General features: G+C 37.4%; 1 protein-coding gene across 6 annotated transcripts in view; it reads right to left on the bottom strand.

Annotated features, from left to right (window-relative positions):
• LOC127451997 (tubby protein homolog) overlaps positions 1 to 20,286 on the bottom strand; it is a 108,419-nt gene extending 88,133 nt beyond the window's left edge. For all 6 annotated transcript variants that reach the window (XR_007899191.1, XM_051717137.1, XM_051717114.1 and 3 more), the window contains exon 1: positions 20,011 to 20,286. Coding sequence is in view for 4 of the 6 variants with exons in the window: in XM_051717114.1 (XP_051573074.1) it covers positions 20,011 to 20,072 (62 nt within the window). In the remaining 2 variants the exon portion in view is untranslated. The remainder of the gene's footprint in view (positions 1 to 20,010) is intronic.
• Between the last annotated feature and the right edge of the window lie 3,327 nt (positions 20,287 to 23,613).

Below are 23,613 nucleotides of genomic sequence, written 5' to 3'. Positions count from 1 at the left end.
ATTTTACATCTGACAATACTTTTTTTGCCTACAAATACATGCTTATTTTGTGCAATTTCTACTTTTTCGTGTCAACTTAAATTCATAATGTCCATCAACAATGCACTGTCATTTTAATTCAGCGTGAGCTACGCAGAAAAAATTAGACTCGCTGGCAAAACCTCTGCTGCTCTTCTGCTCAAGCTATGCTGAAAAAAAATATCTGCTTACGTATGCGGTGTGAAACAGGCCTGAGTGAAATTTTTACTGTATGTGTGGTATTCCAAAACATTGTATACAACACTTTTAACAGCTTGGAAAAACAGAGAAAATTTAAAACCTGTATAATCCCTTTGTATTGGTAATTTATCAGCCCTGATCAAACAATGCCAGCCATCCAAGATTTCATAAACATAAAACTCCAAACTGGTCCATCTGCAGTATGTACCAAAAAGACTCCATATGGTCCAGAATCAAATAGTGTATAACCAACCACTGCTCCTCTTCAGAAACTGCTTATTGCTCATGCATCCATCTTGAAATGCAGTCATTCAAGTTTTTAACTATTTAAATTCCTTTAAATAAGACACACATTTTAATACATAATTAAAAAAAACTGGAAAATAAATCAATTCTATTTGGCGAAAAGGGGAAATGTTTTCCTGTTTCCTACAGCAAGTCAGATTAGGTTTCTCACGGAGATTATTTACTGATTAAAGGAATATTCCAGGTTTAATACAAATTAAGCATTTGTGGCATAATATTGATTACCACAAATATTTATTTAGACTTTCCCAATCTTTTCTTTAAAAAATAAAAATAAAAAAATATATAAAAAGTGTAGCCACAAGACATAAACAATATGAGTGTTATCAGTATTTCAGTGTGATAAAATCGTTTACTAACCTTTTCTGTGTAAAGTTACATCCAATATTATAACTTCGTTGCCATGACGATGTAATGTCAACAAACCCTAAAACCCTAAAATGACTGTAAAAATTATGATTTAAAAACTTTAAAGTCAAATAATACATGAGTTTTAACAGATGAATTAATGTAAGTACTTTTATAAAAATTATAAGCTTCACATTTCCACCTTTAAACCCTCTAAAAATTGGCCCCATTCACTTCCATTGTAAGTGCCTCACTGTAACCTAAATTTGTGCTCTTTTTAAAAAAAAGGACAGATGAGTCGAAATTATTTTTTGTGGATATCAACATTATGCCATAAATGCTGTCGAATGAGCTTAACTTTTATTGAACCTGGAATATTCCTTTAAGTTACATATAATGGTCAGGCCTTCATTTTTAAATTGGATTATTCTTGTATAGTCTATGGTACATGCTAATCATCACATTACATATAAACTAAGACATGCATGATTCTTTCCTGCTATTCTGCTTGAGATGCAAGACAGATGCACACGTGAATCCACGGACAACCGATCCACACATGCATGCAACAGATCTACACGTGCTCAATTTACAAATCCACACACCAGAAGAATGCACAAAATGTGATTTTCTTTGCTCACAATACAATCCACAAGTACATAAGTGTATGTGTAATTTAATGCACAAATAAATTCGGAGCCGTTTGTATTGGTATTCTTCTTCAAGAATGTCTGTTCTGCAGTCTTGACATACATACACGCTCAATGCTGGGGGCATGGTTTAGTGTGGCTGACAGCAAATGCTCATTCATTAAAATTAAGGGAAATACCCATTAAATTTGGCTATTTTTTATTTTATTTTTTAAGAACAAAAAGAGAAAAAAAAGAAGGGAAAAAAGTTGTTTAAAATGTTAATTTTCGGCCAATAATTTTCATTTTTCAAGTGTAACGTCGCTATAGATTACAGATAATCTCTATAACTCTAAATCTGAAATAAGTGTTTTATGTTTTTATTTAGCCTATAATTAATTGTTTATCCAAGCCCCATTTTCAGCTGCCATTACTCCAGTCTAATAAGAAAATAATGTGCAAAAAGGAGGCTTCAAGGTAAAAAGTTTGGGAACCACTACTGTACGGAATGCATCAGGACAGATTAGAGTTTACACTACAAATTCAGTGTGGTCACATGCATTTCTGAGTCCTGATGTGGTTCGAGCGATCTGATAACAAAAAACATTGGTTGGTGTGCAAGATGGCGCCGGTGTGTGTGGCTTGCAGTCTGCTCCCTGATAGGGCAGTGGTAGCTCAGCAGGGCAGTGGTAGCTCAGCGGTTAAGGCTCTGGGTTACTGATCAGAAGGTTGGGGGTTCAAGCCCCAGCACCGCCAAGATGCCACTGTTGGGCCCTTGAGCAAGGCCCTTAACCCTATCTGCTCCAGGGGTGCCGTATCATGGCTGACCCTGCACTCTGACCCCAGCCTAGCTGGGATATGTGAAAAAGAAGAATTTCACCGTATATGTGCAAAATGTATAATGTGTGATAAATAAAGAAAATTATAAATTATGATGTGTCTCTTAGTTTGTCTATTTTAATGTGTCTTTGGTTCTTTTTATTCCAAGTTGTCTCGCCGCTTATAGTATATGACCATCAAACGCTGTTGGATCTCCGGGTTTTTGCGGATGAGATGCCTAAACAAGTTCAGAGAGGCCAACAATACTCTCCTCCTCCATTCCTGGCGTCTCTACCTGCATGTTTGCGCCACCCTCCGTGCTCTCAACCTCGGAAAAGACGCCGCAAAAGACGGGGAAGACGGGGAGGTGCTGCCATTAAGCTCAAGCTCCTGGTGTTATCAAACAAGAAGGTCCATCCTTGTGATGTGGATTATAAACGTTTTATCACCTAGCGTTCCTCTGATCCTGTATGTTCTTGGAATATACCCATTGTTCCGCCTACCTTTGATCAGTGGCCCCGACACTGCTCGCCTTGTCTTCGCCGTGGCGGTGTGTGTGTGTGCCTTCTCCGCTCATTGTGCCAGACCTCACAGTCGACTGATGTTCTGGTGCGGGTAGGGATGGCTTTGATCAATGCGAGATCAATGGTAAATAAAACTTTTATTCTCAATGACTTCTTCACTTCACGTGCCTTAGACTTCCTATTTGTCACTGAAACGTGGCTTACTACTGGGGATTTGAGCCCTTTTTCGGAACTACTACCTGCTAATTGCAAATTTTTTAATTCCCCATGAGCTGCGAGACGGGGTGGGGGGCTGGCCTCTATTTTCAAAGACAATTTCTCATGTCGGCTTTTAACGACAGATGCATATAACAGTTTTGAGTTATAACCCCTGGTTCTGGGCTCTGTCAATCCCTTGGTGATTGCGCTGGTATATCGACCCCCGAAACCTCACAAAGACTTTCTCACTGAATTTTCTGACTTTGTAAGTGGCATTAAGCAAGTTTAATTCTTGGGGATTTTAATGTGCCTGTGTGTTTCCCATCCAACCCTCTGGAGAAAGATTTCATTAGGCTTATTGACTCTTTTGATTTAGTCCAACTGTTGAAAGACCCTACTCATACACAGGGTCATACACTCGATCTTGTGTTGGCTCATGGTTTTTCTGTGCTGGACATTGAGTTGGGTGATTACAGCTTCTCAGATCATAAACCTATATTATTTACTGTTCATGTGTCATCTCCTGCTGTCAAATCCGACAAACCTGCCTGTGACTCGGAGACTGTCCTCTTCCACCAGTGATACTTTCTCTTCAATGTTCAAGGAGTCTTCTCAATCCTTGCTCTCCTCCCCAGCTGATCAAAGTGCAGACGAGCTCCTGGGTTGTATGATGATGTCTGCACTAACATCTTGGACTCGGTAGCTCCTCTAAGGCCTAAACTCCATAAACCTAAGTCTATGTCTTGGTTAAATGATACCACTCCTGCTCTTAGACAGGCTTGCAGAAGGGCTGAATGTAGATGGAAGAAAGACAAGCTCCAGATCTCATATGAAATGCTAAAGGACTCCCTATCTAAGTACTGTATCAGAAAGCACTCAGATCGGCTAAGTCTATGTACTTATCTGAACTTATTGATAAAAACTGTCACAGACCTAGAACTCTTTTCAATACTATAAATGCTGCTGTGAATCGCCTATTTGTAAACAGATATGTGTGAAAGCTTCTGTCAATTCTTTGTTGATAAAAAAATTAGACAAAATATTAATATGATCCTGCTGTGTGTTCAAATTGTATTGGTATTTTTAGCCATTTCAATTCAGTTTCCTTTCCGTTTTTACAGGAGATTGTAAAAAAACATAAGCCTACGGGGTCTCCATGCGATGTCATCCCCCCACGTTTTCTTAAACAAGTTTTTGATGTGGTTGGGCCCACTCTTCTAATTTTAATCAATAGGTGCCTGGAATCAGGAATTGTACCTGACTGTTTGAAACATGCAACTGTTAAACCCCTTTTTCAAAAATCAGAATCTGGATCTTACAATATTATCTAATTTTAGGCCCATCTCTAATATTTCATTTTTAACCAAAATTATGGAGAAAGTAGTTCTTCACCAATTGCAGAGCTTTTTGGTCTTTGATATATTTCAATCAGGTTTTAGAAAACTTCATTCGACTGAGACGGCACTTGAAAAGGTTTTAAATGATGTCTTAATAGCCACTGATTCTGGTGACTCGGTTGTCCTGGTTCTTTTGGATTTGAGTGCTGCATTCGATATGGTTGACCATGATATCCTTCTTTCTCGGTTGGAGCATGTTGTGGACATTAGAGGAAATGCCCTTAGTTGGTTCCAATCATATCTTAAAAATAGAACTTTTACTGTAAACATAGGAAAATTCCACTCGAGTGTAGCTCCCCTGACTTGTGGGGTCCCCCAAGGCTCTATTTTGGTCCCCATACTGTTTTCTCTTTATATGCTTCCCTTAGGCTCAATTTTTAAAAAACATGGTTTGAATTATCACTGCTATGCAGATGATACACAAATGTATCTAACCCTGAAGCATAAAAATGGCTTAGACTCTCTCGTCTGTCTCATGTTAAGGCCTGGATGTCTTTCAGTTTCTTTAATTTAAATGAAAGTAAAACTGAGATCATTGTGTTTGGCTCTTCAGAAGCCCCTAAAACTTCTCATTTAAATTTTGGTGTCTTATCGTCTTCGGTTAAAACTTGTGTGAAAAATGTGGGGGTCTTTTTTGATAGTGCCCTTAAATTTGACAAGCAAATTAACTCAGTTGTAAAATCCAGTTTTTATCAACTAAGAGTACTTGCTAAAGTGAAGTCCTTTTTGTCCATCAAGTACTTCGAAACAGCGATATATGCTTTTATCACCTCTAGACTTGACTACTGTAATTCCCTATATTTGGGAATAAACAATTCTTCCATATCTAGATTACAGATGGTTTAAAATGCAGCTGCGAGACTTTTAATGGGTGTCTGTAAACATGAACTTATTACTCCTGTTTTAGTGTCTTTACATCGGCTTCCTGTCCATTCTAGAATTGATTTTAAAGTGCTCTTGCTTGTATTTAAATCCTTAAATGGCCAAGCCCCTGCCTACCTCTCTGACCTTTTGTGTGAACACCGTCCAGGAAGAGCTCTTAGATCCACCAACCAGAGTTTATTAACTGTTCCTAAGTCTAAGATAAAATCTAGGGGTGATCGAGCGTTCGCCATAGCCACACCTAAACTTTTGGAATACTGGCCTACTTACCGACTTCTATCAGAACTGCTCCAACACTACATATTTTTAAATCTAAGTTAAAAACGCATCTTTTAACTTGTGATGTTGTCTGTTGTTTATTATTATATGTCTTTTAGGTATATATTATTATGTTTTATTGTGGGTTTTATTGTATTTAAAAAGATTTTGTGAACACATTGTACAGCACATTGGTCAACTGTTGTTGTTTTTAAACTGTGCTATATAAATAAAATTGAATTGAATTGAAAAAGTTTTGGACCTGGTTTACACCTGTATTTAGCGCTGATCACTTGTGACCAGATTAAGCTGATGTTTGAAAACTCACATTTAGTGCTAATTAATATTATTTATATATATATATATATATATATATATATATATATATATATATATATATATATTTATATATATATATTATAAATGTTTATATAAATATGATATTATAAAATAATATTTTGGTGCTTCAGTGCTAAACTCTTATTGTATGTAATGTTTTCATTAGTAAATTTCCCACCTTGTTAATAGCGGATGTAATGTAAATGACAATAGAAACTGGATCAATCCTGAAGTTCTGAGCAAAGAATGCATTTTTACCTCTCCTGCATGAAACACAGAGACTTCAGTTGAAGTGTGATGTTGAAGTACAGCTCAGGACATTAGATTGAAGTGTTTAAATATTCAATTTTCTGTATGTGATTTATGACATCTTCATATGTTGATGTCAAGTGATTGATGTCTCAGCCAATAAGCAGAGTAGACAGAATGAAGGAGAGCATCAGTCACTGAAGATGATGTCAAACCACATGTTGTACAACAGCATGCAGCTTAAAAAAAAAAACAAAAAAAACATTTGCCATGGATTACACATCCACCACCGATGACCCTTCAGTTTCTAAGAGGTGATGCATCATCGAGAGAGAACCGAATGTGCTGATTGTTTTAAAAGAAATGGAATGCAGCTTTGACGTAATGAACAACAAGACTAAACAGCCTACTCAACAATTCACTCAAGGCTTGTTGCTCTGAAATTGAATCTGCAATGAATTTTCACGACTAGAATTGTTGCGGTAAAACTAGAAAATTAGAAAAAGTGAAACTCAAACGAGAACATCGAGTGAATGGCTTGCCGTTGTGTGTAATGAAATCCATTCAAATGTAGGATATTATTCATGTTTCTATGACAGTACCACCTAATTCTAAAGGATGTAATAGCAAAATCTCGTTTCAAGTGTCTGATTAATTTACAGTCAGCAGATCACAGATGTATAAGTATTCTTTAATTTGGCCAAATATAGCATTATCTTCACTTTGTTAAAGACCAGCTACCATCATGATTCAGCTTTCTTTGTAAGTTTAAGTTCAAACAACTAAGGAAGTATCTAACAAGAAATTCAACAAAACTACTAAAAAAATATTAACGTATTCTAGCAGACCAGATGACAATTTAATGTTACTCATTTAAAATTCCAATGAGTGAAGAGTCTTCAAATGGTCACTTGTGTCAGCACATGAACATGGAGATACTGTTGAACCCAAACAGAGTTTATTCAAGATGAAGACAAATATACAAACAGAAATAGCACTACGAATGCTCAAGGCACAATAGACATCTGATAACTGAACATAAAGGGTATAAAGAGGTACAAATGATGGTTAACACAAAACAGCTGAACAAAATGGAGGACAGGTGAGGATGATAACTGTGCATCTTGGGAAATGTAGTGAAGGTGACTTCACATAAGAGTCTCTAGAAGAAAACGGGGGGGAAACAGAATAGTTTGTGACAGAACTCTGAGGGCAGAGTCGCCATGGTCAGGAGCGCTGGCAGTGACTGGAAAACGGCCTCCATGGTCGTGAGCACAGGCAGTGACGGGAACAGCCTCCATGGTCGAGAGCACAGACACTGATAGGGGAGTAGGAGCCCTTCTCCTCCTCCTTTTCCAGACGGCTGTGAGCACTGCTGTGGGAGGCTCGGAAGGCGGAGCCGTGGGTGGTTCAGGGACGGACCAGGCTTGCAACACTAGCTCTGGGATGGACACAGCTTCAGGAACTGGCTCATGGCTCACCAGCGTTGCTTGCACATTCCTGAAATGAAAGGTTCCCCATCACCGGAAGATCTGTACTCCGGTGGTAGTTAAGTCCCATACCATAGATGGATTTGAGGTAGGTGCCAGTTATTGTGGTTGTCACAGTGAGTCGATAAAACTTTACAGAATATTACAGAAGAGCTGAACAGCTACATAAACACATCCACCAGAACCCTGTCCTCAGTCAGTTCTTCTGCTGGGTTCATATTTGGATCTAGTCTTCTGTCAGCACATGAACACGGAGAGAGATACTGTTTGGATCCTTGTCCTTTTTAAGAATCAGACTGATCCAGGCTTGCATCATGGTTGGCGGAAGCTTTCCATGGTTTAATGATTCCATATAAACTTCTAGCAAAAGTGGAGCCAGTTCTGTAGCATAAAACCTAAAAAACTCAGCAGCAAAGCTATCTGGCCCCAGAGCTTTGCCTTTAGGCAAGGCCTTAATTACTTCAAGCTCTTCCAAGGTTCTCTCAAAATCAAGAAAACATTTTTATTAGTTTAGGGAGTTCTAATGGTTCCACAAAGTTTCTAATATCTTCATCAGTAGACGAAGACGTGGAACTATAGAGATCAAGATAGAATTCTTTAAAAGCATTATTAATATCAATGGCCAAGGTAAAACTTTCACCACCAGCAGATTTCAGAGGGCATGGTAGAAAAAGACTCTCTCTGCTTTATTTAGCCAAAAGCTTCCCTGCTTTGTTCCCCGACTCAAAGTATGACTGTCTTGCCCTAAATAGCCAAAACTCCACCTTCCATGACTAAATAGTATTAGATCTAAATTTCAATTGGGTCAATTCTCTGAGGCCATCAGACAAGCTTTGCCTCTGCACTTTTAATATTCCCTTCCAACTCCACAAGTTCTTGTGCTTTGGATTATTTGATGAATGAGGCATACTGTATGATCCATCACCTAAGGACCGTCTTAAGTGCCTCCCAAGCCACGTCCACAGAGGATACTGAGGACCAGTTGGTCTCAATATAAATATTAATTTCAGCCTTTAACATTTGTTGGAATTTAGGATTTTGCAAAAGGGAAACATTAAAAGCGCCAACTATATGATTTCTTTTTCTCCGTATGTGGCAACACCTCTAAACTCACCAGGGCATGATCTGAGACTAAGATGTTTCCAATTGAGCAGCCAACAAAAGATGAAATGAGGGACTGGTGCGTCCCCAAATTGACAAGACTGCGGCGATTGCGACCTGCCCGAGGCCCAAGACCAAAAAGGGGGCGAGACAGTTCCTGGGGCTGGCTGGATATTATAGGAGATTTGTACCTAATTATTCGGACGTCACTAGCCCGCTGACTGATCTCACTAAAAAGTGAGCTCCAGACCCGGTTCTGTGGACGGAGCAGGTGTCAACAGGCGTTTACGCAAGTGAAAGCCGCACTTTGTGGGGGGCCGCTTTTACATTCACCCGATTTCTCTCTCCCTTTTGTCTTACAGACAGATGCTATAAAACCAACTCCAGCCAATAGGCGGGATAAACACAAATAACGCATAGATTCATCCACATAACTGTCCCGAAGGTGTGTTCCTCCACAAAACAAGTTTCAGACGCTAGGTGGAAGCAGCAAAAAAGGCGTTCAGTTTCCTCAGGCAGTCAAATGAATGTTCAGTGAGCCGGCTGTTACACGAGTGCAACAAATGATCTAATTGCTCCAATGTCCTGCAAGAAATACTCCACAAAACAAACTCCAACCAATAGGAGGCATAAACACAAAGAACATGCAGATTCATCCAGAGAGAGATACTGTTGAACCCAAACGCAGAGTAAATATACAAACAGAAATAGTATAAGGGATGCTGAAAATGATAACAAAGAATGGCTTTTGTTCAAGGCACAATAGACAAGACTAGACATCAAATAACTGAACATGAAGGGTATAAATAGAGGTACAAATGATGGTTAACACAGAACAGCTGAACACAGTGATGATGGAGGACAGGTGAGGATGATAACTGCATCTTGGGAAATGTAGTGAAGAAAGTGATTTCAACATAAGAGTCTCTAGAAGAAGACAGGGGGATACACAGTATAGTTCATGACAACTTGAATATTCTGTTTGCTTATTTTCCAAGGAGAATCATCAGCATGTCATTCTTGCTGTAAAATGGTCTAAATTGACTAGTTAGATGAATTGTGAAATGAACACTGGCCTAGAGCTGACTAATGAAATGTTGAGGTCTTAAAAAATCAATAATGTCAATAACCTCTTGTATAACTCAGAAGATGGATGAATGAGAAGCAGAGAAATTTAAAGTTAAAACCCACAAGGCATATTTAAGCATTTTTTACATTATTAAATGCATGGCTTTCACTCTCCTTTAAAAAGTGTAAAAGATATGGAATAATTGTTCCAATGTCTCCCTTTAACTCATTGTTTACCTGACCTTTTCCCCTGCAGCAACAAGACTCATAAAAGAACATTTTCAGAGATTTATTTAGCCAATAAAAGCTTTTTCAATGCATCTTATTCAAGGGATATTTTGAGTTTAAAAGAAAATGAAATCCTCAAATAAAGTGGTAGAAAAAAAAATTGTTAAGCTGCTCTCACCTTGTTCAACATACTGATGGCTAATTTTGCAAATAGGCCTTGGCATGTGGACATTCATATCCTCAGTATAATACTCTCACTGTACAGCATTCATACCTACATGTAAGGGTGGGCGATATGACCAAAATTCTAAATCACTTTATGAGTAATTTTATATCACAGTAAAGGTATAGGACAACATAGTTTGTTTGTTTTTTCAGGACAAATCAACAAAAAAAAGGTTTATATATTAAATAACTTTATATTATTAATTAATAATACGTGATAGGTTTGGGAAATATAATTTAAAAACTTTATAGCGATATTCTTGACATTTTTGGTCAATAATTTTATATATGGTGATATAGCCTACACATTTTGATGTCAAAAACTTCTGAAAAATATTATGAAAGTTACTTTTTATTTAAAACGATGTCCAAAGTAGCCTATGGTAGTCATGTCAATTCCAGTGAAAACAACTTGATCAATATATAACTAACTAAATAATAATGTTTTATCTGTTTTATCAGAATGGGGGAAAAAATGTGATCTCATTTATTTCGACCATGGCATAATTGTTGGTGCCAGATGGGCTGGTTTGAGTATTTCTGTAACTGCTGATCTCCTGGGATTTTCACACACAACAATGGTGCAAAAAAAAAAAAAACATCCAGTGAGCGGCAGTTCTGTTGGTGGAAACACATTGTTGATGAGGGAGGTCAACGGAGAATATATCTGTTCTAACTGACAGAAAGGCTCAGATAACCACTCTGTACAATTGTAGTGAGCAGAATAGCATCTCAGTATGCACAACACATCGAACCTTGAAGCGGATGGGCTACAACAGCAGAAGATCACGTCAGGCAGTTTATTAGGACCATAGTGTTCCTAATAAAGTGCTCAGTGAGTGTAGAAATGCACAGTTGACAAAGGCGTTATTTAATAGCTCCTGAGGTAATTTACTAAGTGCGATCACTTCTCTCTGTGTTTGCGGGAGAACAGATGCCAGTTGGAAAGTTTGACGGTGTCATTAACAGTAACTATAGAGGGCTTTTAAAGGAGAGTCAGTTTCACACCACGGGGAGTGCAACATTTTATTAACAAGCTCTTCCTCATTTTCTCTCGGAATGTACGGAATGTAAAGTGATTTGAACCTGAGGTTACATTTTCTGTATAATTCCAAAATACTGTCTGTCATTTTGACAGATAAAAAAAACTACAAGAAAGAAAACTGAATAAGCGCATCACTTTTCATACTGACCATCTTAACATGCCTTCACTCTCTCCCCGCTCGCTGTGAATGCACGACAGAAAGAGTGCTCTCATCCAACACATTGAGAAAATGGCAAGGACTGATACAGTCAGAACATAGGGCCAGCACTATCTGCTTAAAAATAAAATAAAAATCTTTGGATTGAAATTATATAGGCCCATGATGTACAAATTTAATAGAAGAAGACATAGAGAAGTGTAATTGACACATCGTCATTATCCTTTTGTGTTCTGAGACTTATGTTGAAGTTTTCCCCCCAAACTACATTTCCCATCATGCACCTTCCAGACATCCTCATTACACACACCTGTTCCCCATTCCCTCTGATCCCCCATTCCCTCTGATTGTTGTTCCCAGCTGTTGATTGTAATGTCTTTAGTCCCCATGTGTATATATAGTCCTCTTGTTCTCCTTCCTCTTGTTGGTTCTTGTTTGTATGGTAATGAGTTTACATGTTATTTCTCCAGCCTACTGATGTGATGTTTAGCTTTCTTTCTTAGCAAATTGTTTGTTTCATATTCATCATCATCTCTTGTTTTCATTGTGAATAAATAGTTCTGCTGTTGGAACCCCACACTCTCTTCTCATCCTTTCCAGTAGAGTGACAGTAATAATGTAAAATGTCTCAAACTGAGAGAAAACAACAATGAAGAATGAAAATCTAAAAACAAAAATTCTAAAGCTAATATAGTTTGAACCTGATACCGTGGTTATTTTCCAAAGCTGCTCTCCTGTTAATTTATTAAATCATTGACTCCCACACAACTGACTTCCCCTCATCCATGAATATGACTATTAATAAGAGCATTCAGATTTCATCACTAGAAAGGTTCTGAGGTGAAAGAAAGAAAACCAACTAACACTACTTGCAACTTGTCTTGAGTTTGATTTGCCTAAATTATCATCTGTCTTTTATTTCTTTGTCTTGGAGGTAATGTGTGGTTGAGTAACAAAAATTAATAAATCACCATTAATATTTGTAACTCATCCAAATTATTATTTGTAGTTAAGTGGCATTTCAGAAGCATTCAGAAAATAAGAACTGATTTTAAAGAAGCAGAAAGGAGGCGGCTCATGCCTCATATTTTATGTGCCAGGGACACTGGAGATATCATACTTTGCTGCTATTAATGTATTCTGTTTTAACATATTCCATTGCATTTCCCAGGGCGAACTCCACATCTCTGAGACCGTAATTAGAGCAGTGCAGTAGTCTCTGTTCTGTGCCTCTCATCTGTCCTTTAAGGAGAAAGATTTATGCTCACATGAGATGTTGATAGAAAACAATAGCATTAAAATGTTTGTCAATATCCTTCATGTGTAAATATTGAGTAATGGTTTAAGATTATAGCTTAAAGTATATCATATCAGTCCAAACAACCACAGATATAGCTATACAATAGATTTTCTTCCATTAAAGGGCTTTGAACCTGGTGGAAAATCAGGGCTGGAGTAAGGACTGGGCCAAAGAAACAGGACAAAAGGATCCTTTTTCCTTTTCGCATATACTAATGTTTTCAGCATTTATTGGCTTTCAATGACAATTAATTGTTCCAGTAGTAGAATATTACATTTTTGTTGACTAATAATGTTTCGGTTTCATCACTGTGTACTATCACATATTACCCTGTTTTTGTTCTGTCACATATTCCCTGTTTTTGTGTTGACTTTTATGTTGAAATTCTTGTTTAGATCCTGTTTCCTGTTCGTTTGTAGTCCTTTTATAGTTTCATTTTATGATTGGTTTTCCCCTGATTGTTTTCCCCAGGAGTTCCTCGTTTCCTTGTTTGCCCATGTGTATTTAAGCCCTTGTTTCCCCTGGTTTCTTTGTCAGTCTTTACATGCGTTGTCATGTTTTGTGCCTGGTTTCCCAGGGGAAACAAGGGCTTAAATACACATGGGCAAACAAGGAAATGAAGAACTCCTGGGGAAAACAATCAGGGGCAAACCAATCATAAAATGAAACTACAAAAGGACTACAAACTAACAGGAACTAAACAAGAATTTCAACATAAAAGTTGACACAAAAACAGGGAATATGTGACATGTACAAATTGTTTAGTCCCGAATCTAAATTTTTTTCAAATTCAAAGGTAAGTAGGGCTTTGAGTTCTGCGTTATTCGAATACTATTCCAATTTTCAAAATATTACAGTAAAAATCCAGGTTTGAACCCTTTTTTTTTTTTTTTTAATACTGGCAGCTGTGCTTGCCAAAAATTCACCATAAAAAATACAGTGACCACATTTCAGCCATTAGGGGATGTCATTTTAATGCCTGTCCTCTATATTTTACAGTTCACTATAATATATATTATTAAATGATATAATGAACATCAGGAACTACAAACAAAATGTTCTTAGAAGAAACTGTATTTTTTTCATTCCAGAATTAATCTGAGAATTCTCAGCACAGAAATTATAGCAAGCATAGTAAAAGGTAGCCTAAAATGTATTCTTAATATTAAATATATATATATATATATAAAATATTTAAAATATACATCTGGCCATCTAAAATCAATTAATAGCCTAAATCTCTCATTCCTGCATACATGCACATGTGTGGGCACGTTTAGATTAAATGTCATTTTATGCTAATTATATTATTTTAATTATTTTATATTTTTTTCATTATTTAATCTTAATTATTTGTTTTAATTCTAGATCTACTTCGCAGTAAAACACCAGGCAGTGTCAAATCTGTATTAGCCTAATGCATCATACCTAACAATAATTCAGTGAAGATTTGAAACAACTGAGAAATTTACTTTTTTACCTCGATATGTTTCCTTGCATCTCAATTAATCATGCATGTAGTAGTTATATGTATTTAGTTGCCAAAAAGGTCTTCATCATGTCAAGGAAGGCTACATCCACAACATGCAGTTACAGTAGGCAAAGAAATGTGATGCAGTGGTTTCCTTCAGGATCAAAGCACATGCTTTGTTCCACTAAAAAGAGTAAAGTCCCGTTTATTTGGGCTACAGAAAGTGGTGTAATTCTGAAAATGTACTGTGATAAAAACTTTGGTCTTTGGTTTCATTAAAAAATTATCCGAAATGAAATTTACTGGTTATTAACGGGTTACTAGCATTTAACAATAACGTTTACACTCCAGAACAATTGAAAGGGACTTTGAAAAAATTTGCTCATTTTCGGTTTTCGTTTAATTAACTGTTTTTAGTCCCTGGTTAATATACCAATCTACTTGAACTACAAACATTTGCTTTTAACCACCATGCAGGTGGTAAAATAAAAGGTCACATGAGGACTTAAATTTCATCCAAAATAATAAAAGCCCTTCCAGCCCTTCTTTTTTTACTGTAATATTAACAATAGTTTACCGTAAAAGTAGGCTACATGTAATGTCTTGTTACATAAAATAAATGTATTTTATTAAGTTTTTCCTAGAAAATATATTTTACCATAAAATTACACGTATGTCATTTAATTTTTTCATGGTACATGGTATAGTAAACTAGCATTTAACTAATTAAGTGTTTTTACTTTAGCATTTTTACATTCTTTTCCATAATTTTGTTTTTTTTTTTTTTTTTACAGTGAAGGTTTAAGATTTGTGTACGCTGCTTTTTTAATGGTATAATATTGGTCTACAAATGTTTCCTAACTTTGTTTAGCCAAATCACCACTGACACTTAACGTAAGATAAAGGGGTCTGCCAGTAGGGTGATGGTGGGGCCTTCATTGACATTTTCCCTGGGGTCTTGCGAGACCATGATCCAGGCCTGTGCAAATTATATGTTTTCTTTCAAGTTTTTCTATGTAAACTTTCAAATCAATACCTGTAAAAATATTTAAAATATGAAAGATTGGCAAGCACTTAAGCCCAGTAAGATCAGCACCAAACTCATCGTACATCTGCACCAACTGCCCACTTACAGTACGCTGAATCAACCCTTGAATCATCATCAAGGCCCTTGGCCAAGGCATATGCCAGCTCCAAAAGATATAAGGCTGGAACATGTCTCTTCAAGCTGCATATTTCCCTTCATATCTTCCCAGTAAATGGGAGGTTTACTTAGATTGAGCTACTAGTGAATAGTTACGACAGAAACGGGTGCCAAATGATTCAGATTGGGTGAGTCTATGTCAGGGGTTACAGTTCCAAGGCCCAAACCTGAGGGACACGACTGCAGTGAGAGATGGGATCTACACGCACACACAGCCATGTGCTATTCTTGCAGCAGATCAGCATTGCATTGTGAGCAGAAGCAACAGAAACATTATAAATCTGCTCCCTTGTGCTAGACTAAGGTCTCTAAGCTCCAAGAATTCAATAAGGGGTGGATTATTTTATATACTTAGCCTTACATAAATTGTCCTAAGACGTCTGTCTGCCAAGGTTAACTGCTGACTGACATAGATATCCTCAAATTAATCTGATGAACAAAAGATCAGATTAATTAAAGTGGGGCTAGATCCTGAAAATCCAAAACTTGATTTTAAGACAGGTCTAGTATTTTAATGTAATCCAGAGCTTTTGCCATTTTCAGTCATGTTGTTGGTAGATGTGTGTCAATCCAATCAGTATCAATCAGTGACCTGCAAGGAAGTAAATGGCTACATTTTTTGGATTGTTATGATTACCTCAGCAGGTACCAAAAGGAAATCAGTATCAACACAATTGCAGTGAGACATCAGTGAACCCTTCTGATGATTAAGTGGGCCTACTACTGTATACCTCTCAGACAACTTCCATTCTTAAAGGGAATGGCTCCACAACTCTGTGTTCATTTGGTGAGAAAATTGAGATGTCATCCATTTACATTTATGCATTTGGCAGACACTTTTATCCAAAGCGACTTACAGTGCATTCAAAGGTATACAGTTTTCCCCCAAACAACCTCAACAATCATACTGATTCTGCACCTCTTCGAGCAGAAATACAGAATTAATCCCACAAATCAAGCATCTCAGAGAGTATGGTGCTTTGTATAAAAGCTGTTAAATGGTTCCAGTCATCTGTCTGAAGAACACAGTAGATTTTCTGTGTAATTCACCAAGCTATCCAACATCTACTGGAATTCAGTTCATAAGCTGCAGTGAATGATGTACAAAGTGTCTACTGTACCACCAGTTCCACACTAGCATTTCAGTCTTCATGTTTTTCACTTTACTAAGATATGTGCAAGTTTTACGGTACAGAGTACCTAAATAGTCTTTACCTATATAGTATGTTTTCTCTCGCCTTGATTTTTCGCTCTGTTTTATATAGACATTTTTATGAGTAGCGCCATTTTTTTAATTTTTCACAGGAATTTAAAAAAGGCTGTGAGGGATAATCTTACAGTCTATTCAATGGCTGTTCTGTATAATGCCGCAGTCATCCTAGGCTTTGAGCAGGCAAAGTTATTTTGGACACTGCAACAGATAGGATAAATAAATCACAGCAGCAAATTTTCTTCGTATGAGCTTGCGTTTCCGGTCTTACGCGTTCAGAAGTGTATGAATGGGAATGAATGGAGCACGAATATAGTGTGACTGGGGCTTAACGCTGTACCCACTTTTGTTCTTGAACGCAGAAGTGCTCCACGATTCATAACAGACGCCTGTTTTCATTTTCTGGTCTCCAGTGTTTTCACTCACATCAGCTTATATTCTTAGTAGATAATGTTATGTTTAGCATATTCAGTTTATACAAATTGTCACAAAAAGCATGTGGCTCCATAGTGCTGATACTTTAGAGAGTTGTGATGACTGTTTTTTTTAAAGTGCCTCTCGTCAAACTTTAGGGAGTGTGTGGATGACGTGAAGCTATGATCCAAGGTTGGTTACGTTGATATCTTTAAATACTTTGAGTTGTTATGACAGCCAACAACTGCACAAGTTGAGCCTAAACTTATTTTTACTCCAATTAACACTTACTGTAAAATGGTTGTTATTCTCTGACTGGATTCTCTGTTCGGTTGCCACCTGTCAAGGATTTTCCAGGACCATCCGGTTTTTAGCCATCTGTCCTGGAAAAATTTAATTCCATTCCGGGACACAAAATGTCCAGATATATGTTTATAAGTTCACACATATAAACCCTTGTTTATAAGCACACTATGCAAGGAGGAGAATGCATTCTCATATGAATCATAAAGTCAGATTCATTTGAGTAAACTGTTTTGTTCGGATGATTGAGATTTTTCTCTTTTGTGTGAACATTTTTTTTAAACTTCACTCTATTTACTCTAACACTTTATATCCTGGAAAACATGCCCAAAAAAAGGAATGTCCTTCCTTTTACTGTAAGATCTCTTAGGTTTATAATGCCCAACATTTATTTTGGGGTTATTCTTAAAACAAACAAACAAAACAAAAAACATATTTTTAAGATTTATGCATTTCAATATCATAACAAATTTCTATCAGACTGAATTTTGTGATCCTTAACTACATTAAATTTGTAAAACTTAAAATATTGAAGATTTTTTTAACTTAATTTTGTTAAAGTTTTTTTTTTTTTACACATTTCAATTTCATAACAAAATTCCATAAAATTGAATTGAGTACAATTTAGTAAAATGTAATAAAAAAAATATATTTTTTAAATTACATATATTAAGTTTTATTTAATTTTGTTCAAAATTACACAAATTATTTTGATGGAATTTTGTTATGAAACTGAAATGCATATCTTAACAATAGGCTAAAATATTTTTGATTTAGTGATGTTGTTTGAATTATATGCTATATATGCGGTTATTTACATATCAAACAAGGAGTAAACAATCATAAATAATGTTTTAATTCTTGTATGATGACCAACAATACGTTTTTCAGTCATTGATCAGGTGCCCATATTGTTTTTTTTTTTTGTTTTTTTTTGTAGAGCAGAACCAGAAAACAGTCCAGCGGCAATTAGAATCATCGTGGTGTTTCCCAGTGGTTATGCAGGTCCATGTATTTTTCTAGTTTTTTGTCTACTAAAAAAAAAAAAAATTTGGAAAGTTATTTTTTCAATGTTTCGTCAGCTGAACGATCAACACCAATAACAGTACAACCCATTGAAGAGACTGTACTTCTATCCCTCACAGCCTGTCAAAAAATTAAATATGGCGCTACTCTGAATAAGATCCATTGTGGAAAGGAAAAAAGCAGGAATGAATCATCATCATGCCTGTAAAGCTGCTGTGCTGTCTTATGGCAATTACGAGGTACCTTTTCAGTCTCCTAATAAGATAATTTGACATTTATTTGGATAATTGGAACAGACTGCCCACCTCTTTTACAAAAATTTGACATTGTTTAAATACAGCAATATAAGTGTGCCTGTGCTGAAAACTATCTGTGGCAAACACCTTACAGAAGCTCCTGATCTGGGTCTTTCAGCTTTGTTAATAGGGACACAGGATTGTTGATTAGACAGTCTGAGAGCAGCTTCAGTCCTGATGAGCACATCAGCAATGCTTGCATGAGCTGTGCATATACAAAATCTGTAATCAGCACCAGGTTTATTAAATTCAAAACCAGATCAAGGCATCATTCTGGAGCTGATATAACTGCAAGTAGAGGGCGAATTAAATTGGCGAGGAAAATGTAGTAAGCGGAGAACACAAAATCTCTTCTTACTGCAGTGCTAGTTAAAAGCGATTATAATCAGTTGAATGAAACACTCTGCAGGTTTGTCTTTATTCATGGCACAGTCTTGCACTCTTGGTTTCATACTGATATAACTATGATCTGGGATGTACTATAGGCTGATGTGCTGTCAGTGCTTGTGGTATTGTCTATGTTATCCATTCATCAGAGACAGGGCTCAGTGATGAATGTATTCCCTTTGTTTAGAGAAAGGGGGGGGGGGGGGTCTTGAGATGCTATCCCTGCTCCTTTGCACAGGATCTCTGTAGTTCTGTAGGGGAGCAGTGAGAGCAGTGAGTTTTGACTGAATCCTCAAATGTGTCACCTTAAGCAGACACTATGAACTCCAACATCATCCACTGGTTCAAAACAGTGAGGCATATATGATGATGCCTGTTGAGAATAGGGATGCTAAGATTGGAGATGAGAGGATGCTGAAGCCATGATAATAAATACACGAGATATGCACTTTAGAGAGCACTTGCTGATATAGAACCGTGATGTTCCTATTTCGTAAAGCATAATATCCGAAATAACCGTAATTTTTTATTTTAGTTTTTACATGTTACCGTTAATGAGCTGTTTGACTGAAGACCTGTTTACAGTTCTCCATTCAGCTGTCAAATCACAGAATTTACTTTGGTTGTTATGCTTTTTAAACAATAGAAGGCTAAGACAGGGTCAGAAGGTTTTCAAAATGCCATTCATTTTAACTACAAGAAAACATAAAGACATAAACAAAGAATTTTTCGAATCACGAACTCCACTTTGTCCTCAACTTCAGTCGTTAAAATTAGATTTCCGTTACCGTTATCAGCTGTTTGCTTGACTTTGCGAGCGTTTTGATGTTTCTCGCCGTGATTTACTCTGATCACTTGAAAACACACATATCAAGACAGATTATAGCAATCTGTTTACAAGATCACGGTCCACTTACCTGTCATAACTCCATCGGCTGTATGACATGCTCTTATTGTTTCCCAGTCCGTCCATGGCCATCCGTGGACTTAAAACTCTTCGATTGTACGGCGATGCGGAACCGTATGTTATTGTTTATGTCTTGTGTTAAATCCTCCGTCTTCGCTTACAGTAGATGTCTTCAGATGTTTCTTCTGGGTAACTGCGAAGTCTTAGTAAATGGTTTGGTTGAGGGGTATAAAATAGGTGGACTGAACCACTGGTAGTGAGAGGGGAATGCATTCCATGTTATTAAATTCACCATGAGCGCACATTTGGAATTATATGATATTTTCTGGGAGGAAATCATATTTCAATCATCCTTGTTGGTGGAGTTACAGTGGGAGGCGCTTTTTTCTTTTCTTTGTTTAGATCTTTCCATATGCTAGAAAGTAAAGGGTCAATACATTGAACAGATTTAGACTAGTACAGATTAAAATACAGTGGCTGTAAAATGATTAAAGGGATGAATAAAATCACTAAATTTTTCAGTATCAGTCAGGCTGTTCATTAAAGTGTACTGCAGTGGCAATCTACTACAGATCACCAAAAGGGTGATTTTCATGAAACATGTCAAGAAAATGTCCTGGTCCTTTTTACTCCAAAAAATTATATTTACAAATAGAAAATGATAAAGTATTAAAGAATTAAAATGGTAAAGTACTGCCTCATATTTTCACTGATTTAAATCTTTAAACAATGATTGTGCAATAGCATCTTTTTTTTTTTTAATTTTTTTTTTTTACTGTAATTCAACTGTGTTACGGTAATGAGAAGCATAATTGAAAACAATGGGAATAGTACAAGTAAAATGTCTGTACATGTTACGGTAGTGAGTGTTGGGGGTAAAATGCACTTAAATGTTCTGAAAATAACGTCACAATGATTTTAATGGTCCTAAATGTAGGACCATTTTCTTCAAGAAAAATATTTTTAATTATTTTTATTAATTTGAAGTTAAATATAACTAGGACATTTATTTGAAAGGTTTCATGAGAATCACCCAGAAAGAAATCATGCTTTTCTACCTTAGTCTACATGCAGGCCTACTGTACATCTACTCTCTATAATAGTCTAATAAATAAAGATCAAAGAGTATGATTTCAAGGACAGTACACAAAGCTATATGATGTTCAGTAAAACATTTAACGTTGTGTGCAGCCTCCTGCAGTGGAAACGTCTCGGTTACGTACGTAACCTAGGTTCCCTGAGATGAAGGTAACAAGACTTTGCGTTGATTAATGCATATGGGGAGTGCCTTCTTACACTGCCTTGTTGAAACCTCTCTACAATAACAACAATATTCTAATATGGTATTTGAGCCCCTCCTGTTTTGGCGCGAAGCTTTCCACTATAAAAGCAGGTGCGCAAACACTGTTTCCTCAGAATTTCTGATTGAGAACAAGGAGCACATCGCTCATACCACTTGAACTTTGAACCTAGTTGAGTGTGCTTTAACACCAATTGGGCAAGTCTTACCCTGTGACTCATAAGCCAGGGCAATTGCATCGACAATCCAGTGAGAAAGTCTTTGCTTGGAGATGGACATTCCTTTCGTGCATCCTCCATAGCATACAAAGAGCTGATCAGACAGTTTGAACTGGCAGGTACGCTCAACGTATGCGTGTAGCACCCGCATAGGGCATAACAAATGCAATGATTGTTCCTCATCCAAATTAAATGTAGGAGGGAAGAAGGCCTGAAGGTGAACCACCTGCGCTCTGAAGGGTGTGGTTAGGACCTTAGGTACATAGCCTTTTCTGGGTTTGACAGTGGTTTTTGAAAGACCAGGGCCAAACTCCAGACATGAATTGTTGATTGATAGTGCATGCAGGTCACCGACCCATTTTACTGAGGCTAGAGCAAGCAGTAGTGCGGTCTTAACAGAGAGCATGTGCAAATCAACAGAGTCCAAAGGCTCAAAGGGGGACCCTGCAAGAGCTTTTAGGACTAAAGTTAAGTCCCAAGTCAGGACTGTAGCTGGCCGAGGTGGGTTTAATCGTCTTGCTCCTTTAAGGAACTTTATGATTAAATTATGCTTGCCTATATTGGCACCGACTTCATGTGCGTAATACGCAGATATAGTCGCCACATACACTTTGAGTGTTGACGGAGTGATTCCTGCATCTAATAGCTAAAATTTTTTCTCCCCTTTTTCTCCCCAATTTGGAATGCCTAATTCCCTATGCACCCTAAGTCCTCGTGGTGGCGTAGTGACTCTGTGTCTGAGACAGTCAATCCACGCATCTTATCATGTGGCTTGTTGAGCGTGTTACTGTGGAGACATAGCGCGTGTGGAGGCTTCACACTATTCTCCGCAGCATCCACGCACAATTCACCACGCGCCCCACTGAGAACGAACCACATTATGGTGGCCATGAGGAGGTTACCCCGTGTGACTCTACCCTCCCTAACAACCGGGCCAATTTGGTTGCTTAGGAGACCTGGCTGGAATCATTCAGCACAGCGTCTAATAGCTCTTGAAGAAATATGAGAATGTCATGTATGGGGCAGCTTATTGGGTCTTTGCCACGTGAGAGACACCAATCAGTGAACACATTCCATTTTAGCGTGTAGAGGTGTCTCGTGGATGGTGCTTTGGCCTTTTACGTTATTTTCTTCTTGAAGTCTAAGTCTGTCAATAACTTTGATATAAATATGTTTTGAGGTTAGGTACCTTTAATGGGAGGGCTAGGAGTTAGGAAACTTGCCAGTTGTCATGGTAAAATGGTTCCAGTTGCTGTTCTTGTTGTCAGCACTTGGATTGTGGTGTAAGGGTGTTTTATTTTTATTTATTTTTTCTACCTTTGTGGATTTGCATGCAATTCTTTTTACTGTACTTTGTATTCTTACATGCTGCAGGCAAGGTGTCTTGTTGGCTGGGTTGTGTTGGGGGTGGGGGGGGTGGTTCTCAGAAATCTGGTCATGTTCATATAATTTCTTGCCTTTGTTTATGATGAGTAACAGGACTGCTCCTTGTGGTACACTGAAATTCACCAGTTGGAACATTAAGGGGCTGAATTCTCCGGTGAAGCGAAATAAAGTTCTTAATGATTTGAAACATTTGAACACTAGCATCGCCTTTATTCAGGAAACACACCTCACACCTGCAGACCATCTAAAAATTAGAAAGGGCTGGGTAGGCCAGCTCTACCATTCCGGCTTCCCTAGTAAGTCTCGGGGTGTAGCTATTCTCATCCAGAAATCAGTTCCTTTTTCCGTTTCTGAGGTCATCTCAGACCCCAGTGGACAGATCAATGGGGTTCGCTTGATTTTGGCTAACATATATGGCCCTAATTGGGATGATGAGGCTTTTTTTAAAAAAAAAATTGTTTTCCCTCCCTGATTTGCACTCCAGCCAACTAATTCTGGGTGGGGATTTTAACTGCTGTTTAGGTCCTCTTCTAGACCGTTCTTCCCCTAGGCCTTGTGCAAAGTCTAAATTTGGTAGGATTATTCTGCTTTTTATGGAGCAATATGCTGTTACTGATGTTTGGTGCTTTTTCAGTCCCAACACTAAACAATTCTCTTTCTTTTCCCCTGTTCAATGCTCTTTCTCTCGTATTTTGCTCATTCTTTCTAG

The sequence above is a fragment of the Myxocyprinus asiaticus genome, chromosome 2 (genome assembly GCF_019703515.2).
Source record: "Myxocyprinus asiaticus isolate MX2 ecotype Aquarium Trade chromosome 2, UBuf_Myxa_2, whole genome shotgun sequence".
NCBI classification, from domain to species: domain Eukaryota; kingdom Metazoa; phylum Chordata; class Actinopteri; order Cypriniformes; family Catostomidae; genus Myxocyprinus; species Myxocyprinus asiaticus.
Note: the sequence above shows the minus strand (reverse complement) of the source record. Positions and strands in the feature narration are given on the sequence as shown.